Here is a 16,897-nt window from a genome sequence, read left to right on the forward strand (position 1 = left end):
TGGCTGAAGACCAACTTATATTAATTTTAACCGTAAGCTATTGGAAGTAAACATGGTATATAAAAGAATCTTTTACCAATACAAATAACACTAACAAAACATTGGTTAATCATAAATTCATTGCTTTTGACTTTCATAATCTGTCATGTCCAGTCTAGAAGACATCTACTTGGTTCATTAGTGTGAAAACTGGGTAATAATCAGAAAGAACGATAAACCAGAAATCACATAAATCATCAAAGAGTATTGTGTGACACGTGGCATGCAACAGGACAAAATCCCTTCCTCCCCAGTAAAGCAGAGATCTATTGCAATGATTCAAAAACTGCAGCTGCCGAGAAGCAGGATATCCATGAATGGCCATTTGACTCAATGTAGCGATGTTCTCAGCAAATGGAATGCTAATTGCAAAGCAATGTCTCACGCGTCTCATTTCCAGTTGTTGGGTTCACCCTAATGCAACAAACAGCTTTGTTACTCACTGAGTGAGTTATGAAGCATATCCAGAAAAATCAGAGTGCAAATATATGAGTATGATCTTACCCATCCGCAACTTTGCACAGGTATTCTCTTTGGTCGTCCCTTAATGGCACATCTGTGAAGTCTGGTCATTATAACAAGCAGACAATCGATAACTGTCACTAGAACTCACAGATACATTTTAAAACTTCAGATTGTGATATAGAAGTTCACTCTAGTGACTGATCAGCAAAGCAGAGGAAAATAAAAACATTGGTCCCGATGCGCTAACGGTCTAAACAGCAGCCCGAATGGGCTAAACCACGAGATACTGAAATGTATTTTGCCTTCAATTTAGTAAGCGTCATTTGTATAGGATTATCTATATCTAATTGACCAATTAATAAGAAATTGAAAAGAATTCATTCTGATAATGTAGAATGCTATAATTGACCATGGTTTGGCTGCAAAAAGAGGTCTCATACAATCAGATTTGGAATTCTTTTCATCAGCAAACATGCTTTCTAATAATTTTTTCTCATCTACGTTCTCTTCTTTCTCTGAGCCCAGCCCTCCTCTGCTTTAGTCCGTGTCCATTGGTGCCCATGATCTTAATTGTACATTCATTAGTCAGCCAGGAAAAGGGGAATAAATCAACGGTAACGAACTATTTGGTCCCTAATTATGCGTTCGCTAATTTCAGGTACTGAAGCCAAATAAACTTGATAGTTCATAGACCAAATTGTTTGTATACTCTTAAAGCCCCATTAGGTAACAAGGGTCAAAAAAAGATTCTCTTTTTACCTTCTCTGTGCAATGTTTATTATATCTCATTACTCAATGGTATAACATGAGGGTCATTTCCCATCTTCAAAATCACTTTTTTCATTCTATTTTCCATCCCATTCCTTTCTGCCTCCATTTGTTATGTAATCCACCAACCAATACAAGCATCTGATTTTATAATGCTAAAAGATCAATTCTATGTTTAAATTATATCACCCTTAAATACAATATAAGTACATAATAAGTGGTACATCTGCATACCAGCGCCAGTTATAATTGTTCCCTTGAAAGACGTGTTTCCGGTTGCAAGGGCACCTTCCAAGTTAGCATTGCTCAGATTTGCCTGCACAAAGTAATGATGCATTCAGAGGACACCAGATATTGTGAAATTGGGCTATTAACACCTGATAATCTACAACCCTTCCTTCTCATCGTATGTGCAGTTAAGATATTCTTAAATTTTAAATTGTGGCTAGATTATCATATGAATGATCTGTCACATCAACGCTATATCTCATATTTATCAACACTTGTTCTTAAATAATACTACCTCCAGTCCTTAATATAATACATCATTTGACTTTTATTTTGGTCCTAAATATAAAACCCCAATCCACTTTATCTATAATATTTATGCATTTTTTCCAAAGTAGTCCTTCTAATAATGGTAGTTCTAATCAACACCTTTGATTAGCAAGGATATTTTAAAAAAGACAACACCTATTTATTACAAATAACTAACTTAACTTACTTCCTTAATCTCCTCAAATTTGTCAATTAGCTCTTATAATTAGGACCAGAGGTAGTATAAACATAGAAAGGAACAGGTAGCAGTCAGTCAAATATGCAAATTTTCATAAGCTAGTGCATTAAGGAAAGCAAACAAGGAAAAAAAAAGGGGAACATAATCGCATTGATAAACTGATCTAAACTGTACCAGATAGGAGTGAGAGCACAGCAGGGCAATAAAGAACTAATTAAGTCTTTATGCAAATTATTCTAAACTATAGTCCATTAGGTCCTAAGACAATATATATTTAGTCCTTCAGCACAAATATCAAAACAGTTAGATGTAACGATAATTTCAGTGACACACTGGACCGCCCTATCAACACAGCAAACGAGTTTACCTTGTTCACATTTGCCAGAGAAAAATCAGCACTTCTAAGATCAGCATCTGAAAGATCAGCCCCTGACAACACGTGGAAGCAGTAGTAAAAAGGCGCTTTTATTAATTGCATGCATATGAAGAAACAGCTAAGTCTAAAGAGAGACGCAGGGTAGTCCGAGGTTTGTTATGTAATCACTTAGCTGCTTGGTGTTTTTCATTCGAAATTTTAAATAATAAATAACTTCATTGCCAAAAGGGCGTTTCATTTGTCATAAGTAGTTTCTTAGGACTGTGAGAATTTCAATTTCTGAATGTAGCCTCCCGTTAGTATGATCAGTAGCTTTACAAATGCAGATAAGCATAGAATGCCAAATTAAAACACTACATAAATCAAAACTATATACGATCTACGGGTAATTGAATCAATAAATGCTATCCGCTTTCAATCATACCTGTTAAATCAGCATCAAAGAAGCTAGCACCTAGCAACTTCGCACCTTTAAAATTGGCCTGTCTCAATATAGACTGGAGCACATAACGGGTGACTCATTAGCCTTCCATCAAACACAACATATGGTCCAATCAGATTAACTCTAATTTTTCAAAGAACTAAAAGTGAAAAATGCACCGTCTTGAAATCTTGCTTGATCAGAGTCTTGCCACTAAAATCCTTCCCAGTGAGATCTTGCCCTCTTGTCACCTCCTGCCCGTATGGTCCTCCACCCTGCACTTTAAACTCATGATTGCCACATCCATCAACAAAACAACAATTCCGAAGGCAGTAAATTACTGTAGAAACTGAAACCACAAAACGGGTCCTAATTTTTTAAGGGTTCAAATTCTCATCAGGAACAGTTGCATTTTGGATTAAATCAAATACCTTGAAGGCGAGTGCGGGATCAACGACGAATAAAGAAACAGAAAGGAGAGCAGCCAAGCTTGCAGTGGACACAGATTCAGTCAATGAAAGTGCAAGTTTTTTAGAAGCTTCGGGGCGTTGCTTCAATGGAAGAGCCTGTAAAAGAAACCCACATCACCAAACGGAACGAAGTGCAACAGTTCTTCAACTTCAGCAGAGAGAAACCAAAAATGAGAAAGACGGGATAGCGTAGACTACCAACCAGAGGCGAAGGATAGTCGGAAATGGAGGGACGAGGGCACGTGAGGAGAGGTTCTGCAGGGAATTTGGAACTCATAGAGACGCTAAGAAGAGCCATTGCTCACAGATGGAGTTCGCGAGACGTGGGTTGTGACTGGTGAGTGGTGACAGGATGAAAGCTATGCCAAGACCACGTGGGATTGTGGATAATGTTAAATACTTTGTTATCGCGATGTTAGGTTCGTTAATTCGTTATGCGCTTTTAAAATACGGCGTCAAATTACAGCCCAGGACCAAAAAAGAAGCAATAATTATTAGGGAGAGTTAAAATGATTTTCCAAGAAAAAAAATAATTATTACTAAAATCCTAATAACAATAACTAAAATCCTAATAATAAGTGAGCAGTTGTCATTTACTATTTTGAAACTTGTTATTGTAAATTGCTTTGTTATTATTAAAAAATTTTAATAATTATATTTCTTATTTACAATTTCATTACAACTCTCCGTAATTATTTTTATTATTAAAGACCTTAAAAATTGATTATACTAAATAACCAGAGAAGCAAAGCAAGCACGATATATGAAAAGATCATACATTTCTCATACTCAAGCAAAATAACCCCACTCATACGTCGATATTTTATTGTAAGTTTTTAGGTGAAATTGAAATCACATAGTAAAGCAATAATAATTCCTTCTCCTAATCAGCACCAATAGATGGCTCCGGGGGGAGGAGAATTAATTCGCTCTCAAGGAGGAGAAGATGCAAGTTCAATGTTTGTATTGTTTGTTCGGAGATACTTATGTTAAGTGTTTATGAGTACATTTACATAAATCAAGGCAAAATTCTGTTTATATCTTTATCTTGTATTTTATAAATTATGATTTTAAAAAAATACTACTCCTCCGGTCCTTAATATAGGACCCAATTTTTGAGTTGGTTTTGATCCTAAATGTAAGACCCATTTTTCATATTTATCAATTTTCTCTAAATTACCCCTATAGATACTCTCTCAACCATAATTAAGTAGAAGAGAGAGGGGGTATTAAGAAAGATGATTATGGTGTTTTAGGAAATATGTGTCACTTTTCTTGTAATTGACTAACTTACCTAATTTTCTTAATCTAATCAAATTAGTTAAATGGGTCTTATATTAAGAACCGGAAGAGTATTAAAGAAATCTTACCATCATTCCAAATAATTCCGTGGATGGCATTTCCAAACACCACGGGAGGCAGCTGCGATTTATTTATTATGGTTTATCTTGTTTTAATCTAGACCGAAGAGGATTAAGTAGTCCTTTCATATCTAACTCTTGTACTTAGGTGTTAATGTAATTATAACTTATCAGCATTTTTTTAAGTTAATCTCATTTTGGTTTTAATGTATTTAAACGAGGGACTGATTCATTTCTTTAGATCCAGCCCCATTGTTATTCTCACATTCATTCTTATCCGAAGAATATGTCTTGTTACCCGTTTCTGTGTATTTTTTTTTTTTTTGGGGTACTAACGAAGGCAAAGCCCAAAAATACAACTAAGTCCCAAGCTCTCTTTTTGCACAGTAGCCCTTAACTACGCTTCCATTTTCCTCTACTGACAATTCCGGCAAGCACCTGGAAAGAGCCAGAAATCATTGAAGCAGTTTATAGAGTTCGCATCTCTCAAATGCCATCGGGTACCTTTATCAGTTACTTCCTTTTGCTGACATATAAACTTGCACAGCTTTGAGTCTCCAGAAGCTGCAGTGAGCAAGTTGTCCTCATTTCTAAGCATGCATTTCTGGCTCAGAATATCCACCCAGAATCCTTCCTCACCAAGAATAAGCTTCCAAGCAAGCTTTGCTCCACAAGCAGAATTAACAGCAGATAAACGCTTAAAGCCTAAACCTCGAAGAGATTTAGGAGGCGTCACTTGTTGCCATCCTATGGGGATGGTAGCCGTGCTTCTCTTGGTTATTACCCCAGTGAGATTTCTTTTGAATCTTTCCGCTTCTGAACAGATTTTTCTTCGGCAGCTGAGTCACTCGCATTGGATGGATACAAAGGAGTCTTGTTACCCGTTTCGTTTGTCACGGTAGAAAAATCAGGCCTTACCATTTTAGCCCGTTCTTACTGGGCCCTTAGTCAGCTGAGGCCCAATTCCCAAGCCTTTTTCTCTTTGGGTCGTCGATAGCCCTCCCCAATAAATAGCAAAAAAAAAAAAACTAGGCAGTACCCTCATCCGCGACAATACGACGTCGTTTCAAACCCTCATTGCCTCCGGGTTCGATGGCCTGAGGCTCTCCCGCGGCCCTGGGAAGCGTTGTTCCTGCGATCGAGATATCTTTCTGCGACTGGTCAGCTGGGGCTTCAAATCGTGTGAGATTTCAGGTCTTGCAGGTCCTCTTCCTCGCAAACCGTGTGCCCCGGGGCTGTCCTTCGACCTTCAGGTTTCGAGCTCGCAGAGGCTTTCCAGCTTATCATCCAAGGTCCGTGCTCTTCCTTATCCGGTGATTTTTGTTTAACCTTCTCCTCCGTGCAAGGTCTCTTTGGCTTGATTGGTTTTTCGGCTGAACTGTTTTCCTGCCTTGTTTGATTTGCTTTGTTATGTGAATTTAATCCTTGTTATGCCCGTAACACCCGCACCAAAAGCAAGTTCGAGTATTGAGGAGATCGAGCTTAACTCAAGTGTTTTTGTTCAGTTGTCATTAAATGAGATTAGCCTAAATCTGGAACTTCTTTCTCATACATATTGTTGAGGACATGATGCTGCTTGACTGGCAGCTCATTTTCAGTATGTTGACGGATTGCCAATATTCCTGTGGATCGTATGGGCGCAGACTTTTGCATCGATTTTGTATCTTAGGAAGTCCCAGTAGCTTAGAGCTCTTGTCCTTGCGACTTGTTGGGAGGTCTATTTCCACACTGATGCGTCCTTTCGTCTCCTCTCTGTCTTTCATTCTTCCTTTTCCTCCTGAGCTAGAGTTTTAAAATCCACTTTTAATCTCTTCCCTGTACAATTAACCAGCCTGGTATGGAGATGATGAACATGATATTTGAATGCGTAGATTAGAAATCCTGAACCAACTGGCAAGTTTTCTTTGGCAGTTGGGAGTGAAATTGGGTGACCGCTTCCGAACAGCTATTTAGTGCTGTAGGATCGCCCACGGCCCCCTGGAGAGGATCCTTTGGCAGGCAGCAGGGTCAGGAGTCCTAACAATACGGCAATTATTTTGAAGATGAATAAGCTCTAACTTTGGTAGGCTCTATGATAACAAGTGCCTCATTCCTTGATTGACAGTAGATTTACCATTCTTCATCAGTCACAAGGGTGGTGGGATATAGCTCTAAACATAAGTTTCTTTATTTTTTAGGAGTTTCTATTCTGCATCATCACTGATGCTGATACCAGTATCCTTGCAGTCTCTCTCAAGGCCCACACCACTATAACCAATCAATGAGTCTCAGGGGGTGTTTGGCATTTGAGAACAGTGCTTTTAAAAAGTTTTTTCCCGCAAATCAAGGCAAACTCCTCTACATATTTATTTCGTATACCATAAAATCATTTTTGAAATCATGGTTTAGGTTCCATCCAAACACCTCTTTAGTAAAAGTCGCTTAGCACTAAGGCAGGCCCCGAAAGCTAAATGCCTTGGGTGCCTTTTCAAGGGGGATCAGGCAAGCGCCTTTGGTGACTGCTCTGATTGTGAAATATGATCTCATAACTAAAATTGCTTGTTTCTCCTTTTTCTTCCGAGATTAGTGACTATAATGATCTGAAATATGGTCTTTCTTCTGTTGAACATTTATTTCAAGTTAGTTTGTTTTCTTAAAAGAACATCTTTTTGGCAATTAGTAATAAAAGAAGTGGTCATTATAGTTTATTGTTGTGCCTTGCGGGATTTTCTGCTCTCATTACGCATATTTATGTTTGTCTTAGCCATATTAGTAATGGTCTTGTAAAATTTCAATCAGGACCATGGAAGGAGAATTACCCAATATAAAGAAGTGGATTGTTTTGTATCCTGTTTACATGAATTCAAAAAAGACAGTGGCTGAAGGAAGGAGAATTGGCTTGAGCAAGGCTTGTGAAAATCCTACTTGTGCTGAAATTGGTGATTGCTGCAGCTATCTTAAACTTCCCTTTGCTATTGAGGTTTGCTGTTGTATAATTTGACCTGTTGTTGTTAAGTTTGAATTTATTCTGTGCTTTATCTTCCCAATTCTTTTGTGTATCTGCATGTTCCCTTCATATGCTGTCTGTTGACCGGACTGTATGTAGTGGGTTAATGTAACTTTTTTGACAACTGCAGATAGACAAGGCATACCCACGTGATTTTATGCAACGAGGGAGAGTGCGGGTATTGCTAAAAAAGGAGGATGGGACTCTATATAATCCTTCCATTACATCCAGTAAGATAGCCATATATACAGTTCTTAGTGCGGTGCTTATAATACATGGATTGTCATATAATCTTTGAGTGAATCTGAATCATCACTGTAATTTGATCACTTTCATCCAACTTCTTTTTTGCTACAGCCTTCAGCATAATGTGTCCTAAGCAGTTGTTCTTTTGTTTTCAAAGAAACGTTGGAGAACTGAAAAATTAAGGTTTCAGGAAATTATTGATTTATATGGTATTTTCTTAGAAGCTAAAATCGGTAGCTTATTTAGAAACACGTGCCAATAGAAATGGGTACTTATTTTCCAAGCATACAGTAAAAGGAATAACGGGAAGCTTATTCAAACAAAGTGCTACTATTCATTGGCCTTCGTCAGGACTTGACCTCACCTTTTTTTCTTTTTTTGGTCAAAAGGACTTGGCCTCACTTACCAAAACAAAGAAAAAGTGCAATCAAAATGTATTTGTCAAAATCATCTGCTATAGAATTTGACTTTTATTGTTGAAAGATATCTTTATGCTGGTCCTTAGACAATTGGAAAGATGACTCTTAACCTCACTACATTTTTACTATGTATCTTGGGTACTTGGCCTCTAGATATGGATGATTTAACATTGATATCGATATTTTTCCCCTGCTTTTGGGTTTTTCAATTTCTAGGGTGGTAGTTGGCCCCCAAAGGGGGGGGGTCTACGGTAGTGACTTTAAGCATTGAACCCAATGACCAAATCAGAAGATTTTCTTAAAAAAAAAAAAGGAAAAAAGAAGTAGAGCAGAGAGAAAGGAAGAGAAAAGTGAAAAATCCAAAGGTGGGCAGGTTTTGGACAGAGAGAGGCTGGTGTTTCAATTTTTCATGAAGATTGTTTATACAAATTTGTTGATTGCTTGAGTAGTTACTGTCTTGATTGGATATTTTACTACGTTAGTGGTTAGTCCAGCAAAGTAGTTGATTCATTTGTATCTAGAGAGATCATTACTAACGCTGTTGTATGTTTAAGCTCCGAGGATTTGCTGATGTGCAAATACTCTAAGTGCAATTCATTTTCATGTTTTCTGTGAAAGCCGTATTTTGGGTTGAACTAGCTGTATGGATGATTTTAAGGTTCTGCACCAAAAGTCCTAGTAATGTTACATTCTAGCCCTTGAATTAGAGGTGGTACAAGACCAGATACCAGTCTTTCACCTATACGTCAGAGAAGGAAAGCTTAGAACAAGACAAGATAATGTTGAATAAAACTATAAATTGTCTCTTACGATTGGAAGTCTGATTAGCAAACTTGAATATAATCATGCTCTCTATGGTCTGAGAATGGTGGACTAGTCTTAATTGCCAAATCTGGTTTAGTTCATCATGGAAGGTAGATTTGCTAATTTATTTAAGTAACCTGGGCTTGGACACTGTTAATGTAGTTACTAGTGTTAAAGAATCTCAATATCATCTGATCAAGCAAGTTGCTTTTTAATGGATGACAGCCGTTTATGGAAAATATTGTTTATCAAGAAATGCCTTCTGGGTCCCGTGTTTCCCATGACATCCAGGGTTTTTAATCTGTGGCAGTAAATAGTTTCACCTATACGCCAAAACTACTTGTATTAACATTGAATTATGAAAACGCTGGTGTTAAGGCCCAGTGTACTGGCAATGCTTAATTCCAATTATCTTTAAAATAATCATGGAGTGATGGGAAAAATAATTTACCCAAACCTTTCTTTGCTCCATTACTACCTCAAATTGGATGATACTGAGCCTGTCGCTCATTTTTCGCTTTGTGTTACAGGAAAAAGTCTAATGCTTCGCATTGCGGAAATGGTACCCAGACACCATGGAAGGGCAAAAAAGCAGGAGCCCGTGTCAACATCAGCCGGAACCTCCAACAACAAACCTGGGAAAAGTGGAAAGAAGAAGAGATAAACCCTGTTTTAAACATTGGCCCAAAAAAGAGCGTTGGCCGAAAACAAAATCCTGTTTATCAGGATGTCTTGCTGAGTTTCAAGCTTTTCCGTCCCAAGATGTTTGTTGAGCAATTGCAGAGTGTTAGCCATCTAGACTCGAGATTCTTCCTCTTGCTTGAGGAACCTTTGAACCTTTTCTTGTAGGATTCAATTTTGTAGGTTCTTCCAAACTGGCAAGACTTACCCTGTAGATTTGTATTTTTCAATTCCAATGCTCTGATGTTGCATTGCCTGATCTTCCTATGGTTCTTGTAGAGATGCACCATAGGAAGTAATGTCAATACAGATGTGATATCAACCAGCTCTATGGGGCTTACTGAAAATAGAAAGCTTCAAATACAGTGTTTTCATGAATATTGTATTGCCTTTGGGTAATTAGCTGTCAAATTGGTGGAACTGGAGTCGTTAAGAAACTCTTCACAAGTTATGTTATAATCACAGTGGGGAAAAAAAATGTCATGATCGCACGGCTCACTGGGATTGGTGTCCTTGAAAGAACCACTGAGAAACTGTAATAGTGAATAGTGGGGCTGGCGCTTGGAAACATTAGTCCTGCTCAAATTTTTAAGCATCCGTATCCCCGCAGTGTGCATATTATTATTTCCCAAGGTCGATGGGAAAAATTCTCAGCGTGTATACAGTATACCAGTGGCATTATATCAGAACAATCAGTCTCGTCGCTTTTGTTTTTTTTTTTTTTGTGAAAATCACTTTGTGATTTGTTCTTGGAATAAAAACGACATTTTGGCACTGAGAGAGATAGATAATGACAATTTGAAGGCTTGGTAATTTTAAAACGTCAATTAGGGATCTTATTTAAGAGAACTCAATTCCTAGAATAGATTCAGACCCAGAAAAAGAGATCCTACAATAGATATATCCCCATACAAGCCAGAAATGTTGGAAGTTGAGTTGCGCTTTATTAGGTTCATGATCCCCAATCCCACTTCTTAATATCAGTATAAAATATAAAAAATTTAGTAAGTTATACATAAGTATGAATAATGAGGAGTCATTCATTAGATTTTGCACAACTTTTAAATATAAAATAAAAGGTTCATAACGTGCATATTTGCAAATATTCTTATCTTCTTTTTTTTTTTTTCAGTTCTTTACTTACAAAATGTTGTGCCTTCCTTTAGAGCCGGGAAAACGGGCCGAGCCCGTCGGGCCGGCCCGTTTAAGCCCGTTTAAGTCGAGGGCCGGGCTTGTATTTTGGAGTCTTGAAAGGGAAGTCGGGCTTAAAAGGGCTAGCCCTGTAGGGCCGAAAAATAAACGGGCCGGCCCTGTAGGGCCGCGGGCCGGCCCGTTTAGGCCCGCCAAATTATTTTTTTTTAATTTTTGTCTTTTTTTTTTAACTTAAAAAAGAAAACCCTAACATTTTAAACATAGCATACTCTTAGTTTTACTTATCTTGGCAGCTCACATAGATAGCATTCACAAAAAGAAAAAAAGAATCACTATAGTTGTGGGAAAAATAACCAAAAAAACATGAAAATTGCAAAATTTAAAACTAGTATATTCATAAAAATATATTGTTATTTATAAGTTGTCAAAACCTATTAAAATACTGTATCTATAATTTTTACAGTCTTTATTTATCATTCTCCCATATTTTTTATACTTGAAATATAATTGATCAAAAAATCTTTTAAACTAAAATAAAGATCTATATCATTTTTATAGTAGAAACAAATTTAGAACTAAGAATGATGGACTTTTTTCTTTTTTGTCGGTATGATAAATGATTATTCTTTATGTATACTATGTTTGTTAGTTAAACTTTTTTGTTAATTATTTATAATCAAACTAGATTATCCGCATTGTAATTATCTACTGAACTTAATGCTTATTTAGTTGTTTATATTTGTCCTCTATTTAGTTTGTTTATTCAATAGACTTTATTATACTGTAATATATGTTTAGACATGATAATATTTATATTTGTGACTCAATTTTATTTATATTTATACCTTTTATTAGTAATTTTTATTGTTTCATTTTTATTATTTTGATAAAATATACAAAAAAATAAAAAAAATTATTTTAATTTAAAAGATCAAAAGCCCGCGGGCTAGCCCGAGCCCGTCATCTCACGGGCCGGGCTTGAAAAAATGACTTATTTTTTAAACTCGGGCTTAAACGGGCCGGCCCGTTTAAGCCCGAGCCCGTCACGGGCCGGCCCGTTTTCCCAGTACTACCTTCCTTTTCCAAAAATAGCAATTTAAACTTCGTTTCCTTCGTTTTCCTTCTTTGGTGGGGCAGGGGGGTTTAGGATGAGGGGCGACTTCTGGTGTGTGGTTGCCTTAGTCAAAAAGGATCAAACTCGAGGACTTTGCTTATAAGAATGGACTTCCAATTCCCGCTTAGAGAGGGCCCCAAACAGAGTCCACAATGTTTTCTTGTAAAGGTCACGTGAAGGTCACATGGGTGAGCACCAAAAATTCAAGCATCTTGACAAATCAAATGTTGCCATTTAAGATTTGAAAAGTAATTCGAGAAATTAATAATTTCAAACTTGGGCCTCAAAGTCAAGCCTACCATGTACCAAACAAATCTACTTTGTTCTCCTAGTTGACAATTCACATATATTGTCATACCAACTTCAATTGCCCAATCAATACCATAGACCCCACCACATGCCCTTCTGTCTCAAATTGTACGAATGAGCATTCTAGGAGTGTCCACTTATAATCCCAAAACGAGTTTAATCAAGTTAAACCCTAAATAAACAGATAGCATTCTTTTTTTCATTTTATTTTTTGAATAAACTAATTTTAAGTGATTTTATATTAGGTTAAGGTGTAAATTTATCTCAAAAGTTTTCACTCATGAGTACTAGGTAGCTGAAAGTTTTTTAAGAGCAAATTTACCCAGAAAGTTTAAAATCATAACAATATTACTCTCTACTGTTAAAGTAGTAATATAAACAGTTAACATTTTTAACATTATGAGAGAATATTGCTACGATTTTAAACTTTTAAGATAAATTAGTTACAAAGAAAAACTTTGGGATACTCAATGTTTCGTGAATAAATAACCTTTTTGTATTTTACAAGGCAAACATGTGAAAATATGAGAAAAGTATTGCCTCTAAAGCATTCATTTTAAATACTCCAAAGTAAGCACTAAGAAGAATACAACTTTCTCTACCATGATCCACGTTTGCTATTAGCCCTTAATTCTCATTGCTATGAATCTTTATTAGTATTTAAATAAAATGTATATTTTCTTAATCCTAAATGTAAGACTCGTTTTATAATGCAGAATCACATCAGTTTTATAAAGAAGAGAGAGAGAATATTTATTATATCTTTTATATTGATGTTGATTTATTAAACTTCATTATTTTTACCAGAAAATAATCAAACAGACATTCTCGTGGTTCTTTTTGTCTCATTCTCATTCTTTTCTTCATCGTGGCATTTGAAACAGCAGTGTTGTCCTTCAATACCTCTTTCTTGACAATTTGTGTTTTTTTTTTTTGGCCAAAGATAATTTGTGTTTGAATAACTATAATGTCTAACCTATTTGACATTAATTAAATTTTAACATTGCAAAAAGCCAAAAAATAAATTAAATTACCAAGTTAGTTAAAGCGAGGAGTTAAAGATTTTTCGTTCTTCATTTAAAAAAAAAAAAAAACCAGCCACATGAAGAATGTGAAACTGGGAGGCTGCCCTGCATTCTCTGACCAAGCTATCATCTGACTCCTATAGTCAATACAAAGCCTCAAAGTCTGATCTATTCAAATGAGTGCTTTCAAAATTCTTCAATTCCACCAATAAAATTGACACTGACTATACGCATAAAGTCACATTATTTATTAATTGTGGATAATATAATTATTCTGAGGTGCTTTTAGAAATATCCACTTCTGATCCGATATATAGAATAGAGAAAAAAAAAAATTAGTTCTATTTATAAGATAGAGAATTTTTTTTTTATAACTATACAATTTTATCATTTATTTATTATTATGTTGGTTTGATTCTCATTATGACGTATACTAAATGAGAATAAAATTAAAAAAAATTATTAAATTTCAAAAGAATGTTAACGAAAGTTTAACATATGTTTTGGTATTAGAATCAGAACGGTTAAAATTACCCAACTTTTATAACATGCTCGTTTCTCTAGCCAAATCCAACTACAGAGTATAAATCTCACTTGTTGAGCATCGTTTTACCAATTCTTCTATTGCTTTTCTTTTCCTTTAATTTTTAACCAGAGTTATCTATTTTACATATTTATAAATTTTTTTAAATTAACGTCATTGATATTCGCTCAACAATAATTAAGTAGGAAGAGGAAATGAATTGAGAAAGATAATTAAAATGTTTTAGGAAAAGCATACCATATTAATTAATTTAACTAATATAATTAATATACTCAAATTAATTAACTAGGTTTTACATTTAGGACCGGAGCATTAGAATTGATTGATTATAATGTTCATTAAATAAGTTAGGAATGGGAAAAATGTAAGATCCTATTTGGTACGAAACATCGAAAATAAGAGATAAGAATTGAAATTTAATTGAGAAAAATCATTTAAAAAGTATTTAACATGAATAAACACTTGTCAGTTCTGTTAGCAGAAGCAAGCTGTGAAACATTGTCTCCACTGCTTACATGGGATTAGATAAACTCATATAGGTGAAATTGGAAAGTACCATCTGCTCCCCATGATATTTTCTAATCACATATATATATATATATATATTTGTCCAATTCTATATAATAAATAAGTTTTCATACTAAATATTCTTTTAATAATTTTTTTTTAATTTTAATCCTGATTCGTACTCCTTATTTTTAATGCTCAGTGGATTCAAATTTCTTTTCCGAGTTTTGAGCTCTCTGTTTGTGATTGGACCACAACAACAAAGTTGAGTTTGAACTTTGAATTCATGAAAAGATCACAGTAAAGGTGGAATATGTTATTATTAACTATGGGGAAATAATTATATTTTCTACACCCAAAAAAAAAAAGAAAATCGTTATTAGAAACAATTTTAAAAAAATGACAATTGAAATTTAAAATTTTAAATCAGTATTAGTTACTACATTTATAAAGAAAATCATTACATTCAAAAAAATAAATAACAATATATTTTTATAGTAATTTTTAATTTTAAAATTTAAATTTTAACGGTTATTTTTTTAAAGATTATCTCTAATTATTATAGGTTCCCGTATCCTCACGCCATTTGTCATCGTTTGATAAAATCGAAGTTGCAAATTATCAGATGTGAAATTACATATTTCATAACTGTTTAAATACCAGATCCCTTTGTTTACAAACTTTTCAAATTATCGGACAATTATGAGGTCAAAGAGAAATTATCTGAAAACTATTTATTTTTTCAATTTAAATAAGCATGCCAGCAGCCAAATTGGATAATCAGAATGTGAGTTTTGGCTGTGGATAGAGTGAAGATGGAACAATCTATTATAATGATTACAATAATGGGTTTATAAAATTAATTTTAACAATTTAAATTTAATATTATAAATTATAATATATAATATATTTACAGCAATTCATTTTATAATGTAAATTACTACCTCAGGTCCTAATTATAAGACTTAGTTGACTAATTTGAGGAGATTAAGAAAATAAGTTAAGTTAGTTATCTGTAATAAATATGTGTTTTCTTTCCTAAAATATCTTTACTTATTAAGTTGATTGGCTATGACTATCATTATTAGAAGGACTATATTGTGAAATTTTTACTAACCCTAAACTTTATCTCTCATATTTATGTATTTTTTTCATTATAGTCCTTTTAATTTAATAATAGTAGTCCTAGCCAATCAACTTATTAAGTAAGAATATTTTAGGAAAGACAACACATATTTATTACAGATAATTAATTTAACTTATTTTTTTAATTTTTTTAAATTAGTTAACTAACTCTTATAATTAAAATAGGCAGCGTAAAATTTCAAATTATGACTTTTGAAGGTTCAACAAAATGGTCTTGGTCCAGACTGAAGAAATGTCAAAGCATGGAGAAAGTGACGGCTAGCCGTAGGCCCATGTCCATGCAAGCATCCATATTTTTCGTTCTTTGTTCTTTTTATTTAAAAGGATAAGTACTAATACGTCATCGAATCCACTGCCTCCGTATACGCACACTAATTTGGTTTTATATTCAAGTCATCCATTAAAAAAAATCCTAAATACTACCAGTCTTTAATATAATATTTTATTTAATTTTTATTTTGATTCTAAATATAAGATTTCAATTTATTTTATCTCTGATATTTGTATACTCCTCCGATCCTAAATGTAAGACCCTTATACACACTAGTATAAGGGTCTTATATTTAGGACCGAGGGAGTATTTTTTTCAAAGTAGTCCTTCTAATAATGGTAATTCTAATAAACACACTTGATTAGTAAGGATATTTTAGGAAAAACAACACCTATTTATTACAAATAATTAATTTAACTTATTTCCTTAATTTTCTCAAATTAATCAATTAGCTTTTATAATTAGGACCGGAGGTAATAGTTATTATCCAACGATGACATATTAGTTATTAATATAAAAAGCCGTTAACTAATTAGTTAAATTAGTTATTTATAATAAATAGGTATTTTTTTCCTAAAATATTCTTGTTTCAAATATATATTAGTTATAACTACTATTTAATGGAACATTTAACATGTGTAATTATTACAAAGATTATATTAAAAAAAATAGATAAATATAAGAGTCAAAATAGATTGGGTTTTTATATTTAATATTAAATTAAAAATTAAATTAACTCTTATAGTAAAAATTAGAAATAATATGTCGTAAATTATCATTAAACACCAATTTTAAAAGACGCCAATCTTGTTTCAAACAAGCTCTTGATTCATATGAAAGATAAGTCACTGATCATACATGGCAAGGCAGTCGTACATGGACTCGGCTTTTCTCCTTTACCTCTTTCCTCCGCCGCCTGTCCGCTGCCTAAGACGACGTCGTGTGCAGTGCAATAAAAGGCCAAATGAGTGAATGATTGGATCGGAGAGGAGGCGCAGAGTCGGAACTTGGAAGAAAGCTAGTTGTTCTAATAATAAATTAATATCCTCCTCGCATG

The 16,897-nt window shown here is 34.3% G+C and overlaps 2 protein-coding genes across 3 annotated transcripts; one reads left to right on the plus strand and one right to left on the minus strand.

Moving 5' to 3' along the window:
• Window positions 1-38: 38 nt before the first annotated feature.
• On the minus strand, window positions 39-3,599 carry LOC114732933 (thylakoid lumenal 15 kDa protein 1, chloroplastic). The gene is made up of 8 exons (XM_028920328.1): window positions 3,478-3,599; window positions 3,237-3,371; window positions 2,985-3,080; window positions 2,809-2,881; window positions 2,376-2,437; window positions 1,507-1,588; window positions 544-604; window positions 39-453 (listed from the first exon to the last, which is right to left on the minus strand). Exons 1-8 carry the CDS (start codon window positions 3,571-3,573, stop codon window positions 402-404), a joined length of 657 nt encoding a protein of 218 aa, XP_028776161.1. The 5' UTR covers window positions 3,574-3,599; the 3' UTR covers window positions 39-401.
• Window positions 3,600-5,711: 2,112 nt separating this feature from the next.
• On the plus strand, window positions 5,712-10,150 carry LOC114732934 (signal recognition particle 19 kDa protein-like). Of its 2 annotated transcripts, none has more exons than XM_028920330.1 (4): window positions 5,712-5,949; window positions 7,415-7,595; window positions 7,753-7,852; window positions 9,622-10,150. In XM_028920330.1, exons 2-4 carry the CDS (start codon window positions 7,419-7,421, stop codon window positions 9,753-9,755), a joined length of 411 nt encoding a protein of 136 aa, XP_028776163.1. In that variant the 5' UTR covers window positions 5,712-5,949; window positions 7,415-7,418; the 3' UTR covers window positions 9,756-10,150. The 2 variants fall into 2 exon arrangements, with proteins under 2 accessions (XP_028776163.1, XP_028776162.1); XM_028920329.1 differs by having other exon boundaries at window positions 5,713-5,928.
• The last annotated feature ends 6,747 nt before the right edge of the window (window positions 10,151-16,897 follow it).

The sequence above is a fragment of the Neltuma alba genome, unplaced genomic scaffold, assembly GCF_004799145.2.
Source record: "Neltuma alba isolate B1F8T4 unplaced genomic scaffold, ASM479914v2 tig00012957_pilon, whole genome shotgun sequence".
Classification (NCBI taxonomy): domain Eukaryota; kingdom Viridiplantae; phylum Streptophyta; class Magnoliopsida; order Fabales; family Fabaceae; genus Neltuma; species Neltuma alba.